The following is a 21,036-nucleotide window of genomic DNA, read 5'->3' on the forward strand; positions in this document are numbered from 1 at the left end:
AACATGTGACTACAGCACAGATATGGAACTGTCTAAACTATTTTCAGACATTCTGATGGATGCGTGGATGTCACAGGTGGGGTAAGTGGCTACAATGCTATCCCACCATGTGTTCAGATTACACAACTCATTTAATGAGCAGCACTTGTGAGTGGCTATCACCCTTCTATGAACTCCTTCTATGTTTGGGGAAAAAACCTTCAGGAAGAACAGGTAATTGGAAAATTAACCTGGTGCTAAGAGAACTTCCCTCTGAAGTCCTTGCTCTATTTCTCAGGAACTAGCATGTCTACCAAATTAATGGCAGAAGAGCATGGGTAACTTCGGTCTACACAGTGGGCATACCAAGTAAGGTTCTAGGAAGAGGAAACATAGCTGAGACTTTAGGACTTGTTCCAGAAAAGAGGTTTATTAAAAGACAATACAACAAATATCGTCTTAATTGTGATATATTCATGCAGTACAAGCTCCTGAAGAATAGGAGAGAGGGAGAATGGAGGAATGGCAGCATGACATAGATGGCTGCATCTAGACAGAGAGTCAGGGCAGAATGAGAGGGAAAAGGACTGTAGTTCCTAGTCCAATCTGAAATCTCTAGGTAGGACTGAGAGAGACTCCACTCTGGAATCCTGGAGTGTCTTTAGCAGTCTGTGTAGACAGTACAGAACTAGATGGACTCAGCCTAAGGGAGCTTCCTATGTTCCAAAGAAGGGTAAATGAGGGCAAATGAAAGATCGGCAAATAGGAAATCTGCCAATAGAGTGAATGGGAGGAAAATTTTACCTGTAGTTTTCTGAGACAACTGGAAGAGGGGGGGCATCCTTAGCAGTAGATTAGTTTCAAAGCTTCAACCCCCATTTTAAGACCTTGCATGTCATTGAGCATTCACCTGTTTCCATAGTGAGTGACATGAGTGAAGGGTAGGGGCGGGAGCAAAATAGATCCTCATTAGGGATAATACCAGGGTTATGGGATGAGGAGGGCAAAGTAATGCATGAACAGGCACTTCATGTTGCATTTCAATAACAACTTTGTTCTGGCAGCTTCATGCTATAGTCCCCATTCCCCCCCTCCCCCCACCACACACAGAAAACAATGACTGGTTAGAAGAGTCTAGACTCAGAAAATGTTATAACTGATTATTAATTTCATATTTGTTTGTGGCCGTGCTCATTTTATACTTCAGGCTAGTTTGACGTTACTGCTTCATCACTGCCAGGCATTTTAACTATCACTAGCTTCACGAAGTCCTGTATTTAAAATTATATGTGTAATGTAACAATGAATGCCAAAACTGCATTAGGAATAAAAAGCTGTATTTGATGAAACACAGATAGGGCACACAGCTGCAGAATAGACCTGGCCTTTTCTCTTTCTTTCTTTCTTTCTTTCTTTCTTTCTTTCTTTTATGACTTAAAATAGAGATCCTTTCTTGTGCCACCATTTAAATCAATGGGTTCTAACAAGATCTGTTACTAACACCAAGAAGAAACATATACATTACCCCATTTTGTATCAGTTGCAGCAACTTGTTAGGTTTCTTTCAGCAGAAAATGTTACGAGTTCCACATGCAATACATTATTTTTTCTTTTATAAATGCTGGAGATTCAAACATGTTTTACATATATGCCATATATTCTGTGAATCAGCAGGAAGACAGATGGAAGCTAAAAGTTTTACAGGTTTCCTGTATGAATATATGTGTGTACAGTGCAGATGCCCTGGCTTAATAGAAATATTTAATGTTAAATTTGAAAGTCTTCAGATATACAGTCGTACCTTGGAAGTCAAACGGAATCCATTCCAGAAGTCCATTCAACTTCCAAAATGTTCAAAAACCAAATCACGGCTTCTGATTGGCTGGAGGAAGCTCCTGCAGCCAATCAGAAGCCACGGAAGCTCCATCGGACATTTGGGTTCCAAAAGAACGTTCACAAACCGGAACAATCACTTCCAAGTTTGTGGCGTTCGGGAGTAAAAAACATCCGAGTTCCAGGGTGTTCGGGGTCCATGTTATGACTGTGTTCTGTTCTGCTAGTAATTGTAAGTGAAAGGAAACATGAAGGAGCCTTTAAGCATCTTTTCCTGTCATTGGCTCCTGGCATGCTTGCCTGGTAGTAACTGTAGCTACATGCCAGACATTTTGGTCCAGCTGCCATATTATTTTTTTACTGTGCCCCTAATACAGCATTGTTCAGGGGCATGAAATGTAAATATCAGGCTAGGAAAAATGAAAACACCTAAAAGGACCCCCAAGGCAGGAGTTGGCGATAGGCCCTGATGGAACACTGGAACCCCCAGCAGCTGTCCAAGGTGCTGATGCTCACCCTGAAACTATGTCTATTTCATGGACAAAACCAACAAATGGAAGCACATATTCAAGAAATAAAACAAATTACAGAAAAGAAATCGCTTTAAGATAATGCTCTGAATTATATTCAACAACTGGAGAAAATTCCATTCACACACCTCAGTGCAATCAGACAGCATGAAAATGTTCTAATAAAATATAGTTTAGAACTACAGTACTGAACTCCATTTTCAACTGTAAGCATGGTTGCAGTTATTACACAAAGAATGCAGTAGCAACATGGGCAACAGCATCAAAGGGAAGCACATATCCAGGAAATTAAAAAAAAAATTACACATGATCAAAGCAAAGTAGGAGGTATTGTCCAAGAATATGCTGAAAAGTATTCAGTGATACTTATACAAAAATAAGCCTAGTGGATTCACTAAGAAACAGAAATTATGCTTAATTTGCACTTAAATGCCATAGCTGGCTTTCCTAAAGGATGTAGCAAATAAAAGCATATACAGAAAATTTTCCTTCAGGTAACTTTATATTTACTAGATTTGATGAGTTTCCTTAAAGAGTTAATTTCCTCTACCTTTTCTCTCTCAAAAAACAATCGATATCTCAGTAATTAAAATTGTATATTATTTCCTCCCCCATACTTGTTTTTGGAGCTCTTCACTAAACAGTAATTCAGTGAAGATTTGGAAAGGTGAACAAAGTAAATGCAGGCAGGGAAGAAAGTAAATTCTTGAAAAGAAAAGCCCCAGCAAAGAAAAGCTGAAAAGTGAAAAGTATAGTCAATTACAATCTAGAGGTCACCATTGCACTATTTCCTGCCTGTTACCCATTAGCCTCACTTTCTGGTTCCTTGAATTGTTACTGCTAATTTCCAGTTATACTTTATATGGCACAGAGAGGAATAAAAGGAGCAGGAGCATATAACATAGAAAAGCTACTATCTAAAACTAATTTATTAAACATTTCAGTTTATTGAACTTCATTCACCATATAATCCACAAATCTCTATGGCAATGCAACAATATACGAGTTGCATTCTTGTTTAGTTTGACTTACTGCTGTGTTATTTGGCTAAATAAAGTTGTGATGTAAATCTATAATGAACTGCTGCACTGATGCTGGTTACCAATGGCAAAATAGAAAAGCTTTAAAGGACTGATTTTAGGCCATGTTCAATGTGTTGTTCTTGTTCATATAAAGCCCTGAGCAACTCAGGACTATGTTACCTGAAATACCACCTGCCCCAGTATAGACCTGTAAGATCCCTGAGAAATATCATAGGGTGATGACCCCCAAAATAGCATTTTCTAATATTGTCCCTGTACCATAAAATTTTGTCCCTCTGTCATACAGTTGCTTCAGACAACCTGTAAAGAGATACATTTTTGTCTAGGCTTTCCTTGACCCAGAAGATTGGACCCTGTTCTTTATTTTTATTTTTTTTATTCCCTGAATCCACTACTATTTCTTTTTCTTTTCCAGGCAGCTTTAAGCATCATTTAATCAATGTGCCATAAGTGACATGGCTAAAATGAATGGATGGCAGCTGGCCAAATGTTCAACTGACAAGCTGATCAAAAAGACAGTGCCAGATGTTTTCCATAAGTTCTGCGTATGAAAGCACTAGGGAAATCAGCAGGGGCACCATACTAAAGAAATCAGAGAAGCCAACTCTAGTTTCAACCATAACATGAAATTCTATAAAGACTATAAATACTGCATTCCTTAGTGAAGGTCTCAAAGGACATGTTGTAGATGTTTCTAAAGCCTACAGGAAAAAGTGAGTCTACCATTGTCTGCCTATTTATAAGCATTACCTCCTGAATGGTTTAATAATAATTTGTAGAGAGATGTTTAAATGGGTTTTAAAATTCCAGTTAAGAAGCTGTTTAAAATTCCAGTCTGTGAAATAAGTCATATGCTGTTCTTCCCTTATCTCTACCACTACCCCTCAAAAAAGATACAGCCTTTCACATTTTTCCTAGGTTACAGCTTATTTTACATGAGCAACTGAATTAAACCAAGTTCTGTTTTAGAATTTTGATGCACTCTGAAATTTAAGATTTCAACAACAAATACTCAATGTCTATGAAAACTTTGGGATGTTTTAAAATATGTTATTGAAAGAAGGGTGTTTTTGTGTGTGTATTCCTGTCCCCTGAGAAAGTTTATTGTACCATGAGATAAACATCAAAAATAGTTAAGATTGTTTATACTGCACCTTAACAGAAGGGGTTTGACATCATTTGTATATAAATGTGAACTGCAGGGCCTGCTCAATCAGATCTGCCAGACAATCAGACCAAGATTATAGTGACCATGGAGTGCCGCTATACTTTCTCCAGATCAGTGAGGTAGGCAGGTATAGAAGATTGGTAGCTTATGATGCAGCGGCTTCTAAACCATTTTGCACCAACGCATTATGAAGTAATTCAACAATTTGCCTAGGATACAATTTTTTTTTAAATGGTGAAAATTTAACAGTCGCTTAGAAGTCCATGGAGCAGTGCCACAAATGTATTGGTACAGTATTGCATGACCTCAGTTAGGGGACTTTATACATTACTGCTTTACCTATCAAAAAAGAGTTGATGAGAACTGAAGCAGAAGCACACATTTGGTACTGCAGGTGCCGATTTCGACTCTGCCACTGGTGTTGATTCTGCTAAGAATAGACATATAGTTGAAAAGTGCAGTAACACTAAACTGATATGTCCGATACCTGAAACACTCAACAGGAACCATTGCAATCGGTATTTTATCTCTAAGATTCTTTGCCTATGAGATATCAACCTGGGTCAGATGCAGTATTCCAACAAACTATAAGAATTAGAGATGGACATGAGCTCCTCTTCTTTCTTTCTTTCCTTCCTTCCTCCTCTCGGACATTCAGCTATAGAAAAGGCTTCCTGGTTTGTTAAAATTACAACTTTCCTGTGATATCCAAAACAGGACACTGTGATTTAAGTGCTCCCTGGTTTGGATTACTAACTTGTGAAGAGTACTTTAAATCACATGTGGTAGTTTCCTCTGCAGCTGGGCATACAAAAGGAGAACGGGAACGCTTGAACTCATGGTCATTTGCATTCCAACAAACCACGGTTTGTTGGATTGGGAATGGCATGTTTGAACCATGCCACCATGGAGGCTTACTTCACCTTTCGGAAAAGGAAACTCAGCAAGTGTGTAAAACAAAGTAAAAAGGAATGTGCATGTTTGTACATGCCCCTATGTGCTACAGGTGACTTCCAAAATTGGTTGGCATACTGAACTGTTCCTGGAGACTAGTCTTCTGTAAGTAAATAACCTAGTATGAAGATAAATGCATTTGGGATTAACCTCTGCTGAAACACACATGTTTCATTTTCAGTTAGATTAATGAACTCAATTGGAGTAAAAAAGAAACCCTGCCAGTATCTTGCCTTTATGAGAAACAGTAAGAAAATGTAAATAAGTCAGCAATGAATTATGCATCTAATCATTGGTATATGAAACAGCAAATAAAACAATGGAGCTAACATTCTCTAGAGTACACTGAAAAATAAACTTAACTGTGAAGCGATCCAGATACTTTTTTTTCAGTCCTAGAAAGCTTTTAAGAATTTTAAGACATTCTAGTAGTTTAAACCAGAAACCAGATGGAGCAAAATGTTCAGTAGAACAAACTCACAGAACAATAATGGAATGGGAAAATCCCTACCTTTAAAAAAAATTAAATTCTGTGTTTATTCCGTATGGGTGAGTAGCTCCTGTGTCCAAGAAATTGGTCAGTTTTCTACCAGGGATGGGGTTGAGGTTCCCTTGAAGGATCAGGTTCACAGTTGGGGGGGCACTTCTGGGTCCAGTTATATCACTGGAGGCTCAAGTAGCCTCAATGGCTAGATGTGCCTTTTACCAAATGCAACTGGTTTGACAGCTATGGCCATTCCTGAACCAGGAAAGCTTTACCACAGTAGTTCATGTGTTGGTAACTTCAAGACTGGATTATTGCAAAGTACTCTATGTAGTGCTTCACTCGTGCTTGATCTGGAAGCTGCAGTTGCTGCAGAATACTGTGGCACAATTGCTGACAGGAATGAGGCCTTGTCAGCATACAACACCTGTGCTCAGAGATTTGCACTGATTGCCAACTTGCTACTGGGCCAAGTTCAAGGTGTTACTATTAGTATATAAAGCCCTTAATGACTTAGGACCAGTTTACCCATGATATCACCATACCCCACATGTGTCCACTCACGTGCTTCGTTCAGTGAAATTGGTACTACTACAGGTGCCACATAATACCTGTTTCACATATAAGTAAGAACTCAATCATTTAGAGTGGCAAAACATGCACTTTGGAACTCCATGCCTATTGAGATCAAGCAGGGACCTTCATGATTCCCTTTTCAGCATCTGCTAAAAACATTATTGTTTGGACAAGCCTACCCATATGCTTAGAAAGCTGAGATAATTTCAATCAGGTTTAGTATTTTAACTTTGTTTACAGCTTTAAGGGTGTGGGTTTTTTTACAATCAAACAGCGTATACATTTTATTAAATAAATAAATGTTGAACTCATCCCATGAACTGAGTTTTAATTTGTGCCAAAGGCTTCTAAATAACATAAAGAAAATGGAATAAAAATGCTTACAGCCTGATCCTATAAGCCACTACGCTAGCACATGTTTTATGACATTGCATGCTAACTTATGAATGAATGTAATGTGATATCACAATTTCTAGAACTTTGCTGGCATTACAAGGCAACCCACATCATTGACTATTACAGCATCATGGGCTACTGGCAGTCATATAACAAGGTGTAGCACAGTAATACTGAGTAAAGCTGATATTATGGAACACATCAGACAAAGAATGTTGACAATTCAATTGTGGGGCATTATAAAGGCATTTGAATGGCAATGACATCAGCAAATTGGCACAGCTGGTGGTAACAGCCCCCAGTAAAGGGCTGGAACTAAAATGCAAAATAGGATGGACAAGCCAAAAAAATGCTGACTAGCTATGATGGCAACAGCCTCCCTATGCATGCCCTAAGTCAGGGCATGATCATGGGTAGCAGTCTGGAGTGAGCCAAGGGACAAAGCAAGTCAGAACCAATGAACAAACCAGGAAACAGAATCAAGGCATAAGCCAGAACTAAAGAGCACATCAGAACTGGAAAATAAACCAGGAAACATGGTGGAGGTGCAAACAAGAAGGCAGAACTGAAAAATAATTCCTGAATAATTCCCGCCTGTGGAATACTGTCCTAAGTGAGGCCTTCTTGGTGCTGACACTTTCCAACTTTTGGGTGCCAGTTTAAGACTTCCTTCCTGAGGAGCACCTATGTTAGTCTGTTACCCCTGCTCTAAAAATTTTCAGAAATTTGATTCTACTCAATTTGGACTTAATTTAAACTATGGGGCTCTTTCCAGTTATAGGTGTAAAATTAACTTGGCCTAAATAGATAGTAATATTGCCATGATTGTTGCTGTTTTGTTAATAGTGATTTATAGATTATAATTGTTTTGTTGGTAATTTGTTAATTATTTTATAGTATTTATGCTGTTTTGGTGATGTTCTATTATGTTATTGTTATTTATTTATTGTTTGTAAGTAACTTTGAGATTCACCTGAATGAAAAGCTGCATAGTAATACAATAAACCAAAACAAATAAATCAATTTATTTCCTGCATTTGCTTTATAAAAAGCCGGAGGTTGAACAGTTGCTAGATCAAAGAGTTCCTGAAGAACCTTAATCTGACTATGTGAAGTATAACAGCTGAGCAGAGGTACTGCACTAAAGCAGTTTTATGAGCTCCCTGAAGAAATGAAACTGTTCATGAGGTCTAGTGGGAAGCCAGCTGAAGAACTGAGTGACAAATAGTGGCTGTCCTGGCATTTGTGGTAGATGTCACAAAATAGCTGAACACTGAACTGCAAAACCAGCTGATTACTATTCTACAAGAAGGCTTTTTCTATTCTAAGGCTTTTCAACACCAGCTAGGAAGGGAAATACTGTGTACAACATATTTCCCAGTCCTTTGAAGACATAATCCTAAAACAGCAGCAGAGTGTGGCCATTTTCAGCAGAACTTTACTGTACACTTCCAGAACCTTAAACAGCATTTTGGTGTTACACTTTACTGTGAAATTATCAAATATACCAGAGGAATATCAAATGGAACTTATCTTGCCACAAAGAACCATGGAAGTGTTGGAGTTCTATGAGCTCTGCATAACCACAGAGAAATTTTCCAACAACAAAGAAACACCCACTTAAGATTTGGGAGCACCTATCAGGAAGAACAGGTTTTTCCAATGCTAGTACAGTGGGACGCAGGTGGCACTGTGGGTTAAAGCCTCAGCGCCTAGGGCTTGCCGATCGAAAGGTCGGCGGTTCGAATCCCTGCGGCGGGGTGCGCTCCCGCTGCTCGGTCCCAGCGCCTGCCAACCTAGCAGTTCGAAAGCACCTCCGGGTGCAAGTAGATAAATAGGGACCGCTTACCAGCGGGAAGGTAAACGGCGTTTCCGTGTGCGGCTCTGGCTCGCCAGAGCAGCGATGTCACGCTGGCCACGTGACCCGGAAGTGTCTCCGGACAGCGCTGGCCCCTGGCCTCTTAAGTGAGATGAGCGCACAACCCCAGAGTCTGTCAAGACTGGCCCGTACGGGCAGGGGTACCTTTACCTTTACCTTTTTATCAGGAAGAACAGGTTTTTCCAATGCTAGTACAGTGGTACCTCGGGTTAAGAGCTCAATTCGTTCTGGAGGTCCGTTCTTAACCTGAAACTGTTCTTAACCTGAGGTACTACTTTAGCTAATGGGGCCTCCCACTGCTGCCGCCACGCCATTTCTGTTCTCACCCTGAAGCAAAGTTCTTAACCCGAGGTACTATTTCTGGGTTAGCGGAGTCTGTAACCTGAAGCGTCTGTAACCCGAGGTACCACTGTATATGCAAAGAACCAACTTCATACATGATGAACCCACTGGATTTTGGAATGCCAACTAAAAGTAGTCGCTTCCTCAGTACCAGGAAAATCACAAAGGAGAAAAAACCACAGCCATGCTTTATTCTATATATTCACCATGTAATGAAAAGGGTATTAATTTTCCACCACAGTCACACCCACTTTTACACCATGACCATGTCCTACTTTTCCATTTGGGCCACAGCCACTTTAGCATGCAGCTCCTGCAGGAAAAGGGTTAGCCACACTTATCATATCATATCACATGAAAACAAAACAGTTAATGGACTTCATACAAATTAGAAGCGTATTTTCCTGCATAATCACCACACTAGTGCAACACAAGAGGAAATAGCTAGCTCTAGTGGACTGTGTGTGTTGGTGAGTGAAGTATCCCCATGAGGTCTGTCAATACTATGTTAAAACTAAACTTTGCTGTTCATTTTTTTAGCTTTTTAATGAAAGCAAGAAACTGAATTTATAAATTTAAATTCTTCATTTCTACACATTAAAATGTACTAATTAATACCATATACTTAAGTCATTTTGAGTACAAATAACAAATTATTCAACTGATTTTATATGCATGTTTCATCTGCATAATCAAAGTGGTCAAAGTAGAATGAGACTCCAAGGTCCAATTACTAAACATAAGAAAAACTGTAGGTTTTTTTTTTAAAAAAAATATTTAGCTACAGAAAACCCATTTCCAGATTGCTGTCTTAATGAACCCAAACTGAACACACTGTACTAACTGGAGACAGAAAATGGAGAATAATTATGACAACAATTCTTATTATAAAGAATTTGAAGAAGGAAAAAGGCCATGAATTCAAACACAGACTTTTCTGTCCTTTGCTAAAACAACTAGTACATTTTCTTTCATGCATTCTGCATTCCACTGGACCACATGCTGAGGTAATACAACCTCTTTCCACAGCAAGCTTCGGAAACACAGATGGAGTTTCTGACTGCCCATATGGCAAAAACCACTTACTGCAACCAGACAGCTGCAGGAAGTGGGCAACTTCACTGGGAGGTGTGTGTGTGTGTGTGTGTAAAAAACATTACAGGAGCTCAAGAAACTTGCTGTTCATACGTATATCCTTTAAAGTAGCTTAAAGTTTTCATTTATATTTCTGAATAGTAGTTCTTATTTGTATTCTTTCCTGCACAACTTCAGAGTTTGGAACTCAAGCAAGTTTATAAACTATTGTTAGAAGCAACATGAATTGACACAACATAACTCTTTTGTTTAAGTAACAGAAATGTTGTATTTTTTAATTTATTGGGTCCATTCTGTGAATGGAAGGGCTCCTTCCATTTGTGGAAGGAGATGGGATCCAGAGGAAGCTGCTACTGGAGGAATGGGTATTGCTGATTCACCTGTGGCTCCCTATCCTGCCTTCCACACTCCTCCAGAGCAACTTTTCAGTGGGCACAAAAGTCTGCAATGTGAAGGAGGATTCAGCAAAAAAAAATAAAAAAATCATCTCCTCCCTTCCTCCAGTAGGAGTGTCTCATGAGTGTTCTGGATCCAAGCCATTTTCTTTCTGCTCCTTGATAATGAAATGATGGTTTCAGCAATAATTTAACACTGAGTCACTACTGTGTTGTTTTTATTACTAGGGATGCCAACTATGCATATCAAACATCATTTTATCTCCCCCCCAAAAAAAACAACAACAACAACCACAACTGCCAGATGGGCTAACCTTATAATAATAATAATTTTTTATAAGGTCACTAAATTAAGCATATTTCAAGTCCCATAGATTTCAAGTCCCATAAATCAAACCAAACACATGAACATCAGAATTAAAATACTTAACATTCTCCCCAACAAACACTGCTAGATAACTGAATGCCAATGCCATCTTTGCTGTGAAACTATCTAGATGACAAGTGGACTGGATATACTGGACTTTGACTTAGTTTATTTTGGTCCAAGGTTTTAAGGAATTAAGAGTTGATGCATTCATTAAAATCTACCAAAGGCTATATATATTTCCCTGTTAGCACTCACTCTACATTCTTGGGCCACTGGGCTTAGGGCTAGGGATGTAGGCCTCAAATTTCCTCCTATTATTTTAATGCATTTGATATCACACTAGGAAAGAAAAGAAAAAGCAATCCTACATTGATCCCAGGGCCTTCACACACTGACACTCATTCATGCAAAATGTTTAAATATTTAATTCATTTCTATCTTACCTTTCCATACAATTTGGATCCACAAAACAGCTAACACCCACAATATATTTTTGAAATCTGAGTAAATTAATACAATCACTATAATGCCAATTCCCAGGCTGCAATCCTAAGCAAATATGCCATGAATGAATGCTACTAACCACAGTTGGCCTTAATTCTGAATAAGATTGTGCTATAAAATGAATATAAAATAGAAGACTGTTTATGGACATGAGTATCCTATAAATATATCACAACTACTGTTCCAGATGGGGAAATGAAACAAAACAACAACAACAACCCAGACACAACGTGCCACAAGCCATTCACAAACTCCACAGAAGAATTATAATCCGTACCAAACTGTCATACATTATAGTCTCCAGCCTTTTTCTTCTAATTTTGGATTGGTATACAATGACATGATGACTGGCATGGAAATTGCTTTCAGTCCGAGATGGAAAATGTGTGGCTGTAACACCCATCATCCCTGTTACAACACCTATCACACCTGACTACCAGCCATGCTGCCTGAGGCTGATGGGAATAGGGTCCAACAACATCTGGAGGGCCACAACAGTTGTGGACTTGGGTTCCGTGGCACCCCGTGGAAGGCCAAAATTTGGCACCCACCCTCCCTCTCCAACTGTTGCGCTGCCTTCCCAAAGCCAAGCCAAGCCTAGTTAGCGCTTTCCCAGCTTTGGGAAGTAGGTGGGAGGGCTCTAGGACCCTACCTCGCCTTTGGAAAGGCAGTGCCTCAGACAGCTGCCTCATCTCAGCACCCAATGCATGCAGACTGCTCACACAGCTCTAAATCCAGCCCTGGCCACAAGTTCCTTATCCATGTTTTAAATTTTTTCACATAGGACTAAAACACTATTTGGCAAGTTGTTTACGAAAAGCAATTCATTGTGCATATTGTTCATTGCCCCCATGACACCTGCACACCTTTGGTCATTTGTGGCAGTGTGGAGATTGTTCAATCCACATAGTAGGCCTCTAAGCTTAAACTGACACCTGCTGATGGCTGTAATGTAGAATGTAGCATGCCCTTAGTTTGGCTACTATAATATTTGCACTGGTCATTGTTAAAGTTCCAAGAATGCAGCATATGACTATTGCTTTAATATCTTAATTTTATGCATGTTAACTTTTTCCATTTCTAAAACGGGAGAACTTCCCATTTCCAGGAAAAGACAACCCCCCAACTCTACAGACTTCCACAAACATATCATTTGCTGACATTAGCTAAAACAGGCTGGTCTTTAGAAGAAAGGTCAGCTTCACTAAGACCAAAGGTATCACTAGGGAAGATGTTACCCAAACAATTTCCTTTATCAGCAAACTTATCTGGGACAAATGCAAGGAATGTCTGCAAGATACACACTTAATATTGTGAAATTCCTGCTTGTGGGGATTGCTGGCGTTTGGATGAAAACTCTTGTAATGGTAATCTCTCCTGACCTTCTGTATGTGATAAATATTTTATAATGTAATAAATACATTAAATATCCTTGTTTCTGCTCAATCTTGTTTCTGCCCTGCATGAATTATTGTGACCTGCCCTTGGGATGAGATGGGTTAGGCATTTCATATAATATCAGCAGATATCTAAAAACCAAAGGGTGTGCAATGATAATAAATGACCCTGCTCCAAAAAAATAAACCACCTAGGCTGCAATCCTGTGTCCACTTTAGCTAAAAGCCCCACAGAATTCGGGGCAACTTAACTTCTGAGTAGCCATGCCTAGGATTACACTGGGATAGCTCAGCTGGAGACTCTTAATCTCTGGGTCGCGGGTTCGAGCCCCACGTTGGGCGAAAAATTGCTCAGGGTCCCTTCTGATTCTGTGAGTTTATATATAAACTGGGGAGAAGGGAAAACTGCTCAAGTTTGCCTATGAAGCCGGCTCTGACTATCAGCTGACTCTTCCCCTTGCTAAACGGTGCATCTCGTCCATAAGTGACCATTCCCCGCTCTCTTTCCCTCGCTGCTTCTCAGCAGGTTATCTGAACGCCCATCTCGGCCAGCAAACAAACTTGATCCGCAGCTCTCCGGAGACTTTAAACGGAAGACCTTTCGCCAACCCGTCTCCCTGCCTCCCTCCCCGCTCCCTCGACGCACGTCTGGTCAAGGGCGCAGCCAAAACTGCGGCGGGAAGAGGAAGGGAGACTTCCTCGGCGCCTCGTAAGAAAACGAGGAGAAAAGCAGGGACGGGAGAAGGAGCGTGTCTGAGGGCGACCCTCACACGCTCTCCTGTCTGCCTGCCTGCCTCTCTCTCTCGCGCGCGCGCACACAGTGACTGACCTCGAGACAAAAGCTCGCCCCTCGCCAGCTCCCCGCGCGCTTCCTTTTACCTGAGAGGCGACCGGCTGGGGGGGCTCTCCGGAGCGAAGCTGGGCTCCAGCCGGGATGGGGTGTAAGAGTGGTAGGCTGTCAGGACCACGCTGCCCGTGTCTTTTATCTCCATTATGGCAACGGGCGCATGTCTTCTTCTTCCTCCTCCTCCTCCTCCTCGCCCGGCGACAACTGCCTGCCTCAGCCGGCGGCGGCGCGGCTCCTCGGGATCAAAGGACCCTGTCACAAAAGCAGCGGCGTGCTCGGGCCCTTTAAGACTCGCCCCGGCCTCCCCCTCCCCACCCTCGCCGCCGAGCGCTGCTGCCGGGCTGGCGAGACCTCGGGGCTCTTCCTCCTGGCCTAGCAGCGGAATTAGCATAGGTTCAAAAACGCCGCCCCCCGCCCGCCGCGCCTCCGCCCCAGGAGGACCCGCGCTTCTCCTCGAGGAATCCTTCGTGGCGCAGAAGCGCAGGGAGTTGCAGGCTGGCTCTCCAAATACAAACTCAGAACTAGTCCTTGTGCCAAGGCAAGGGAGGCAAAATAAAGATCATCGTTCCTCAGGGCAGGGCAGAAACTAGGCTTTCTGTCACCCGGGTCAAAGATCCAGTTTGGCATGTATGTACGCTAACACGGATGCGTGTCAATGTACATACATACACATACATATGTACATATATACAAATAAAAGCACCTTAACACATTTATTGATAAAGGGCATAAAAAAGTAGGCAATATATCATTCGAATACAAAGGAATCCTTCCAGGAAAAGCAAATTGTTTGTTTAAAGTAGAACCTCCATGTGCAGCAACTGTCTATCTGAGGTCAGGTTTCGAATTGGATTTATTTGGTCATAGGATCATTAAAATACTGCATTTCCGTAAGATCAGCCAAGACCCTCTGGTTTCCTTTTAAACTGGTTTGTTTCCTTTGAGGCTTTTTGCCACCCACCCCTCTTCTTGGTTCTGTGCAAACCCCTTTCAAGGAGTTTTGATGTGTAAATTTACTCCCAAGTAAGCTTCATCAAGATTCCTTTCAATCTGTATCAAAGGGAAGGGCTGTAGCTCAGTGTTAGAGCATGTGCATTGCATGCCAAAGAGCCTAGTTCTGTGGCTGTGCTACTGCCAGTCAGTGTGGAGGATATTGAGTTAGATGGACCAATAGTCTGACTTGGTACAAGGCAGCTTTCTGTGTTCCCCTGAATTTTAATATATTGAGCAAAATATAGTGAGTGAGAGATCCAATGAAATTAAGAGATGGGTGATCTGGCCTCAATTAAAAGAGGAATGTATCAAACATCTTTCTAATGTTTGAGGTCAGCACAATACAAAATGGCAGGATGTCGGTCTGTGGCCACCAGTATTCACATTCAGCTTTCCTATGAACTTCAACTGTGCTGTTTTTAGGAGTTTCTTCAATACTGAAATGTGGGTTTTGGTAACAAAGGGCAAACAAGTCTAATACCCTCTGGTTGTTCCTCCATCAATAAGCATAATTTTCATCTTACTGATTTCAAATATACTGTATATCAGTTTTAGGACTATATTTTCAGCCTTCCATAAATGGAATGAAAGTTTGCTACATTTCTCTCCTTTGTTCATTGTTTCCAATGATACATTTATATAAAGTCATGGCAGTTATGAAAGTATGCAGATATAAGATAAAGAAAATATGTTCTTTGAAATCCACATTTCAGGTAATTGTTGATGAATAAATCGTTGAGAGATTCTGTTGAAAGAGGCATTTGTACTTTGAAATATTACACCTTGTTTTGCTTGTGAAGCAGATGTACTTAATTGATAAATTGACGTTCTTATGAAGTAAAAATCCAAACTCATGAATAGAAGTCTTTTGAGATTAAGGCCTTTGAGGATTATTGTTACAAATTATAGTGTATGTCTGGAAAGTTATTCCTCTGCTAGCATTACTGTATTCAGTTAGCTGCAATAACTTTTAAAAAGTTTAGATTTCTTCAGATTGTTTAAACGGACTATCAAATGTAACATCTAAAAAGCAGGTTAAGGGCATGTTTGTATCCTCTGGGCAAGTAGAAAGATTAACACTCAATAGTTCATCCCACACTTTTCAGAGGATTTCCCCATTACTTTTTTATCTGCACAAAGTCTGTTTTTTTTTGGGGGGGTGGGATTGTTACACTAGCAGGACAGAGTGCTTTAATCCATTTTAATTACACAGACCTAAATTTCTGGTTGGCACATGAACCACTTCCACAAAATAGGGACAGTGAGAAGGTGTCCACTGTCTCCAAAAGATGCAGACTTAGAAGATATAGAAATGATTAATCTGTTCTTCATAGCAGAAATAATAGTCATCACAAACAGGTGAAAAAAGCAATCCACCAGATAACTTATTAAGTTGCTGTCTTTTGCATCTTAATATAGAACACAAGGGCAATTTCATTAAATCTTCAAAGAGCAAGTTACAATGTTATGGTAACAATTAATGTTAATTTTCTAGGGCTTCTAAAGCTACTTTTTCTGTATCTTATATCTATCTACTGTTTCTTGTTCACATAGCCTTAATTTAAAAGGGATGTTGTATTCTTCTAGTTGGCTTCTGTTTCTTATATGCAACTTTTGATCTGTTTCAGCTCAGAATACTGACATCATTTCTGTGTTGTGATCTGGTTTGCTGAAGCAGGAAGTAAACATTAACCAATGAATGGTGCAGTAGTTAGCTTAGAAGCTGTGGGGAAAGTTGGCACTTCTTCAAAACACAAAAAGGAATTTGGTGTATGGCATTGTGGCAGAAAGGGAACTTACATCAGGACAGTGGCATACACACAACAGGAGCAACAAAGGCTGCCAACAGAAAATAGCATTGGGGCAGGGATCTACATACAGCATAAAAAGGCAAATAGCACATCACTATAGATTTTGCCTATCCATTCTTAAGGAAATCAGCCCTGAATGCTCACTGGAAGGACAGATCGTGAAGCTGAGGCTCCAATACTTTGGCCACCTCATGAGAAGAAAAGACCCTAATGTTGGGAAAGATGGAGGGCACAAGGAGAAGGGGATGACAGGGGATGAGATTGTTGGACAGTGTTATCGAAGCTACCAACATGAGTTTGACCAAACTGCAGGAGGCAGTGGAAGATAGGAGTGCCTGGCGTGCTCTGGTCCATGAGGTAACAAAGAGTCAGACACGACTAAATGACTAAACAACAACAAATAGATTTTGCCCCACTGTTTTAATTCCTTCACAATTCATTCCATTGTAGCAGCCTCAGATTGCAGCATATGCACAGCATTAGCATTCCAGGACAACTAACTCAATGCTTTTCCACACCACAAGAGATTTGGCTCCAATGATGTATTGCTAAGGACCAAAACCATAACTAAAGAAAACCATCACAGTGGCATTCCCAGTTGTAAAGGAAAGAGAAATTAGAGGGTTACTTCTTCATTGTCTCCTGAGACAGACGGATACCAATAAACATGACAAAACACAAAAGTACAACCCAAGACCAAGAAATATGTTGAATGTGTAATGGGAGGAGATTAAATAAACACGAGATGAGCCCTCAATGAATGACTTTATTGAACATAACGCTATGAGTTGTGGGCTGCAGGTCCCACAATTCTTAATTTAGTAAAAGCATGGCTGGCTTCTGCTCTAGACCCAAGCTTGCTGAAGTTATTAAAGGAGCAACAAGAGACACTCTTGGGGTGTAATGTTCTGCATTCTCTCCATAAAACTCAGATGTAAATATGTGTAAATAAACCATATTTCTTAAAGACATCTTTCTACAGGAACGCAAACCCTGGTTAAATGCCCAGACCCCTAGAATCTTGTTACCACTCTGCAGAGACTGGGGTGGCCTCTAACAGTGAGTACATAGCTAATAACTGAGCCTATAAAAGGTGTTCTGCTGCTAGAGTCTAGTTCCCCACCGTCAGTTGCTACATCTCTATTTTCTAATTCGTTGGCTTGTCCACATCACAGTTTACTGTGTGTTTGTAGCTGGCTGCATTCACATTTTCCTTGCATAGACCCCATGATGCATCTGTAGAACAACTTCCGCTAGCAATCAAAATGAGCTTTAACAGTAGAAGGCATTCTACATATAGGTTGATCTTAAAGATTTTCCATTGAGTATTCTGCCCTATTATTTCAAATGAATAGATCCATTAATTCTATTCTTGTCTTCAGCATAAAATATATTGTACCTGTATAGCTCAAACTTCAGCTGATGGTGCACGGTGGTGTCTGAACCTCTCTCATCTTCATCATTATAACACAACATAGTAATTCAGGCAGTGAAAGGGAAACCAATTATGTATTAACTCCCAGCTGGGCTAGGCTTGAATCAGTTCTTAAAGCACACTTCAAAGACCTGATGCACTGGTCTCAAAATCACAACTGCTTGTGACTATTGCTTCTAGAAAGGAATGGTCACAATTAGACAAAAAGCATAAGCTAGACCCAAATATATCTGTGTGGGAGTTTTCCCAATATGAAAAACTATAGAGTTTTCTAAAACAAACAAACAAACAAACAAACAACACTGGAAACCTTTTTCCACACTCTACCAATAATGTACAATTGATTTGTGAAGAGGGAGCAGAATTGCACACGTGGTTCCCACGTGTTTGAACTGTGTGCACAAAGGCTTTGTTCATGTGCTTTCATACCCTACAAAATGCAGAGTTTGTGGAATAAAAGTATAATCTGTAGTGAATAATAGGTCTATGACAAACTCTGATTGTCATACAAAAAAGAATGTTGCTATGTTAGCCCATAAGAAAAAGCAAGCAAGCAAAAATTATTAATATGGGGAATCAACCATTATTTGTTTATTCTTCTCAAATGGTCGTGGTACAACCTGAAATCTGCACAGCACCTACAAAGCCTTATTTGAATACGTCCCACATTCCAACTTAAGATTCCTACAATATGTAGACTCACGGCGTTTTAGTACAACCCAACTTTCTCTTCTCCCTCCCTCCACTCCCAGCACTGTTTATCATGCAGAATCATAAAGAATTCTGGAGAACTTGAAAGCTTGCATGCCTGATAAAGATACTGCCCTAATGCAGAATACAGAATTTTAAATTTCATGAAAGTCCAATATTTCACTGTGGGACAACACTAACAAGCTAGTTCAGCAACGTGAAGATTTGTGTTGTGGTTGCACTACTTTATGTGATGGCTACACACAAGCTTTGATCTTGTAGATATCTCTCAAAAGGAAGCAACGCGTTCGCTCTTGTTTGATCAGAGACAGTGTGATTATATTCCCATAACAAAGCAATCATTATGGATAGAAAGCTTTGTAAGACTCCACATAACTTATAGGGGAGAGTAATGATTGATGGACTACAAAGTAATTAGTTTATACATGTTACGGGTGGGAGAATACTCAGTTACTCTCAATGGGCTTAAATCTCCCCAGTCCTCTGCAATATTCCTAGGTTAGTTCAAAGGCAAGGTCTGTATTGGATCATGAACAGCTATATTGACAAGGAAGACTAGTCATCATATACCAACCATTTATATCCAAAAATTCCCCATTTAAAGGTGATCTGCTTAGGACTGTAGCCTTTGCTGCAGTGCAAGCTGTCTTACTGCATTGGGAAAGTGGTGATAAACAGAGGAAGACAGATACCAGGGAATTCAACCATGGGACACATCTTTGAAAAGGCTTGCAGTCAGATGGAAGAGGTCAACCAGAAGTCATCCTTTTGGTGCCAGTGAGTACCAGGATTTGTTTCAAACATGACAAATGGATGCATCAGCACTTGAGAGCATTTCAGTGTAAACTGTCTGTGGTGTTCTTTGAGTCTTCATTGCAAATTATATTGAGAATTAATATGCCAACATAGAAGTGCAAATCTCTAGGTTTTAAAAGGCAGCTTTCACTCTGTCCCAAAGGCAGCCAGCAGTTTCCTCCTGTCAACCTTCCTTCCCCCCCTTACACATCTGTCTGCAGATTCGGTGATCCAAGATAACTTTTTAAAGCTTCACTGAAGCAGAAACAAAGTTACACATCACTAGTTTTTCAAAGCAGTTTAGCACTGGATTCCATTCAATATTTGCAAGGGCCCTGGGTTTCTTTCAAATGCATATCTCCAGTCCATACACTGGTGAGCAGACGAGTTCATGTGCCTCTTTCTGCTTCCATCTGCTAAAGATATCAGGGATGCAATGGTGCTTGGACCATGTTCCTGTGCAAAAGAAGTGGAACAAGAGCTCCATAAATGAAGCAACAGCACAAAAGGAGACTTTCTATTTGCATGTAAATGGCATTAGTTTTTTATATATAATTTTGATTCATTATAACTAAATATACTCTTTTTTCTTCCTCTGTGGTTTGGTCCATATGGTCAAATCACCTGGACCTTTTTGTTCTGTGGGTACACCAGTGAAGTTCAATAAAGTCCCGAGTACAAATCCAACGAGAAAAAAAGATTTTTCCAGAAAACAAAACACTCATTTCCCTTCTACTTGGAGTGTTCAGCTTCAGTTACTTGCAGAGAATCTTTCAATGTTTATCTACATTTAGTGTGTGCAGTAATGAAAATAAAGAATGCCTATGCATATGCAATGTGTTTCAGTCAATAAGAAGCCATTTGCATCTGGGGTAATGAATCATACAACCAAGTTTTCCAGCCTTCTCAAGGTTGTTTTTAGCACTTTGTTCTCTAGTCTGTGTACTTCAGTTTTTAAATCCATTAATTTACTAAGTGTTCTTAGGACTGGCATCTTTGTTTTCTATCTTTGTAGCTACGTAGTTTGGTTTGCAAAATTCACATTGCCTCCATGGATAGCGGGTGGGGGACAAATATTGTAAAAATAAATAAATTATGAAACAAGCTTTAAAAAACATGCAACAACCTAGAGCTTAATAAGATCACAGGAGGAAAGGATGTGTGTTCATTACAGTGGTACCTCGGGTTAAGAACTTAATTCATTCTGGAGGTTCGTTCTTAACCTGAAACTGTTCTTAACCTGAGGTACCACTTTAGCTAATGGGGCCTCCCGCCGCCGCCGCACAATTTCTGTTCTCATCCTGAGGCAAAGTTCTTAACCCAAGGTACTATTTCTGGGTTAGTGGAGTCTGTAACCTGAAGTGTCTGTAACCCAAGGTACCACTGTATATTATATTATTCGCACTGTATATTATATTATTCGCATTATCAATATCCCTAGAACATCAATGTGCAGTTTAGCATAAAACTCACTTATTTGATATTGTGGCTCCTAATTG

General features: G+C 40.2%; 1 protein-coding gene across 1 annotated transcript in view; it reads right to left on the reverse strand.

Annotated features, from left to right (window-relative positions):
* Positions 1-14,198, reverse strand: part of ARHGAP28 (Rho GTPase activating protein 28) — a 57,410-nt gene extending 43,212 nt beyond the window's left edge. The window contains exon 1 of the mRNA XM_079983895.1: positions 13,825-14,198. Within this exon, the coding sequence (XP_079840021.1) occupies positions 13,825-14,183 (359 nt within the window). The 5' untranslated portion in view covers positions 14,184-14,198. The remainder of the gene's footprint in view (positions 1-13,824) is intronic.
* Positions 14,199-21,036: the final 6,838 nt, after the last annotated feature.

The sequence above is a fragment of the Podarcis cretensis genome (assembly GCF_951804945.1).
Source record: "Podarcis cretensis genome assembly, chromosome: 7".
Taxonomy (NCBI): domain Eukaryota; kingdom Metazoa; phylum Chordata; class Lepidosauria; order Squamata; family Lacertidae; genus Podarcis; species Podarcis cretensis.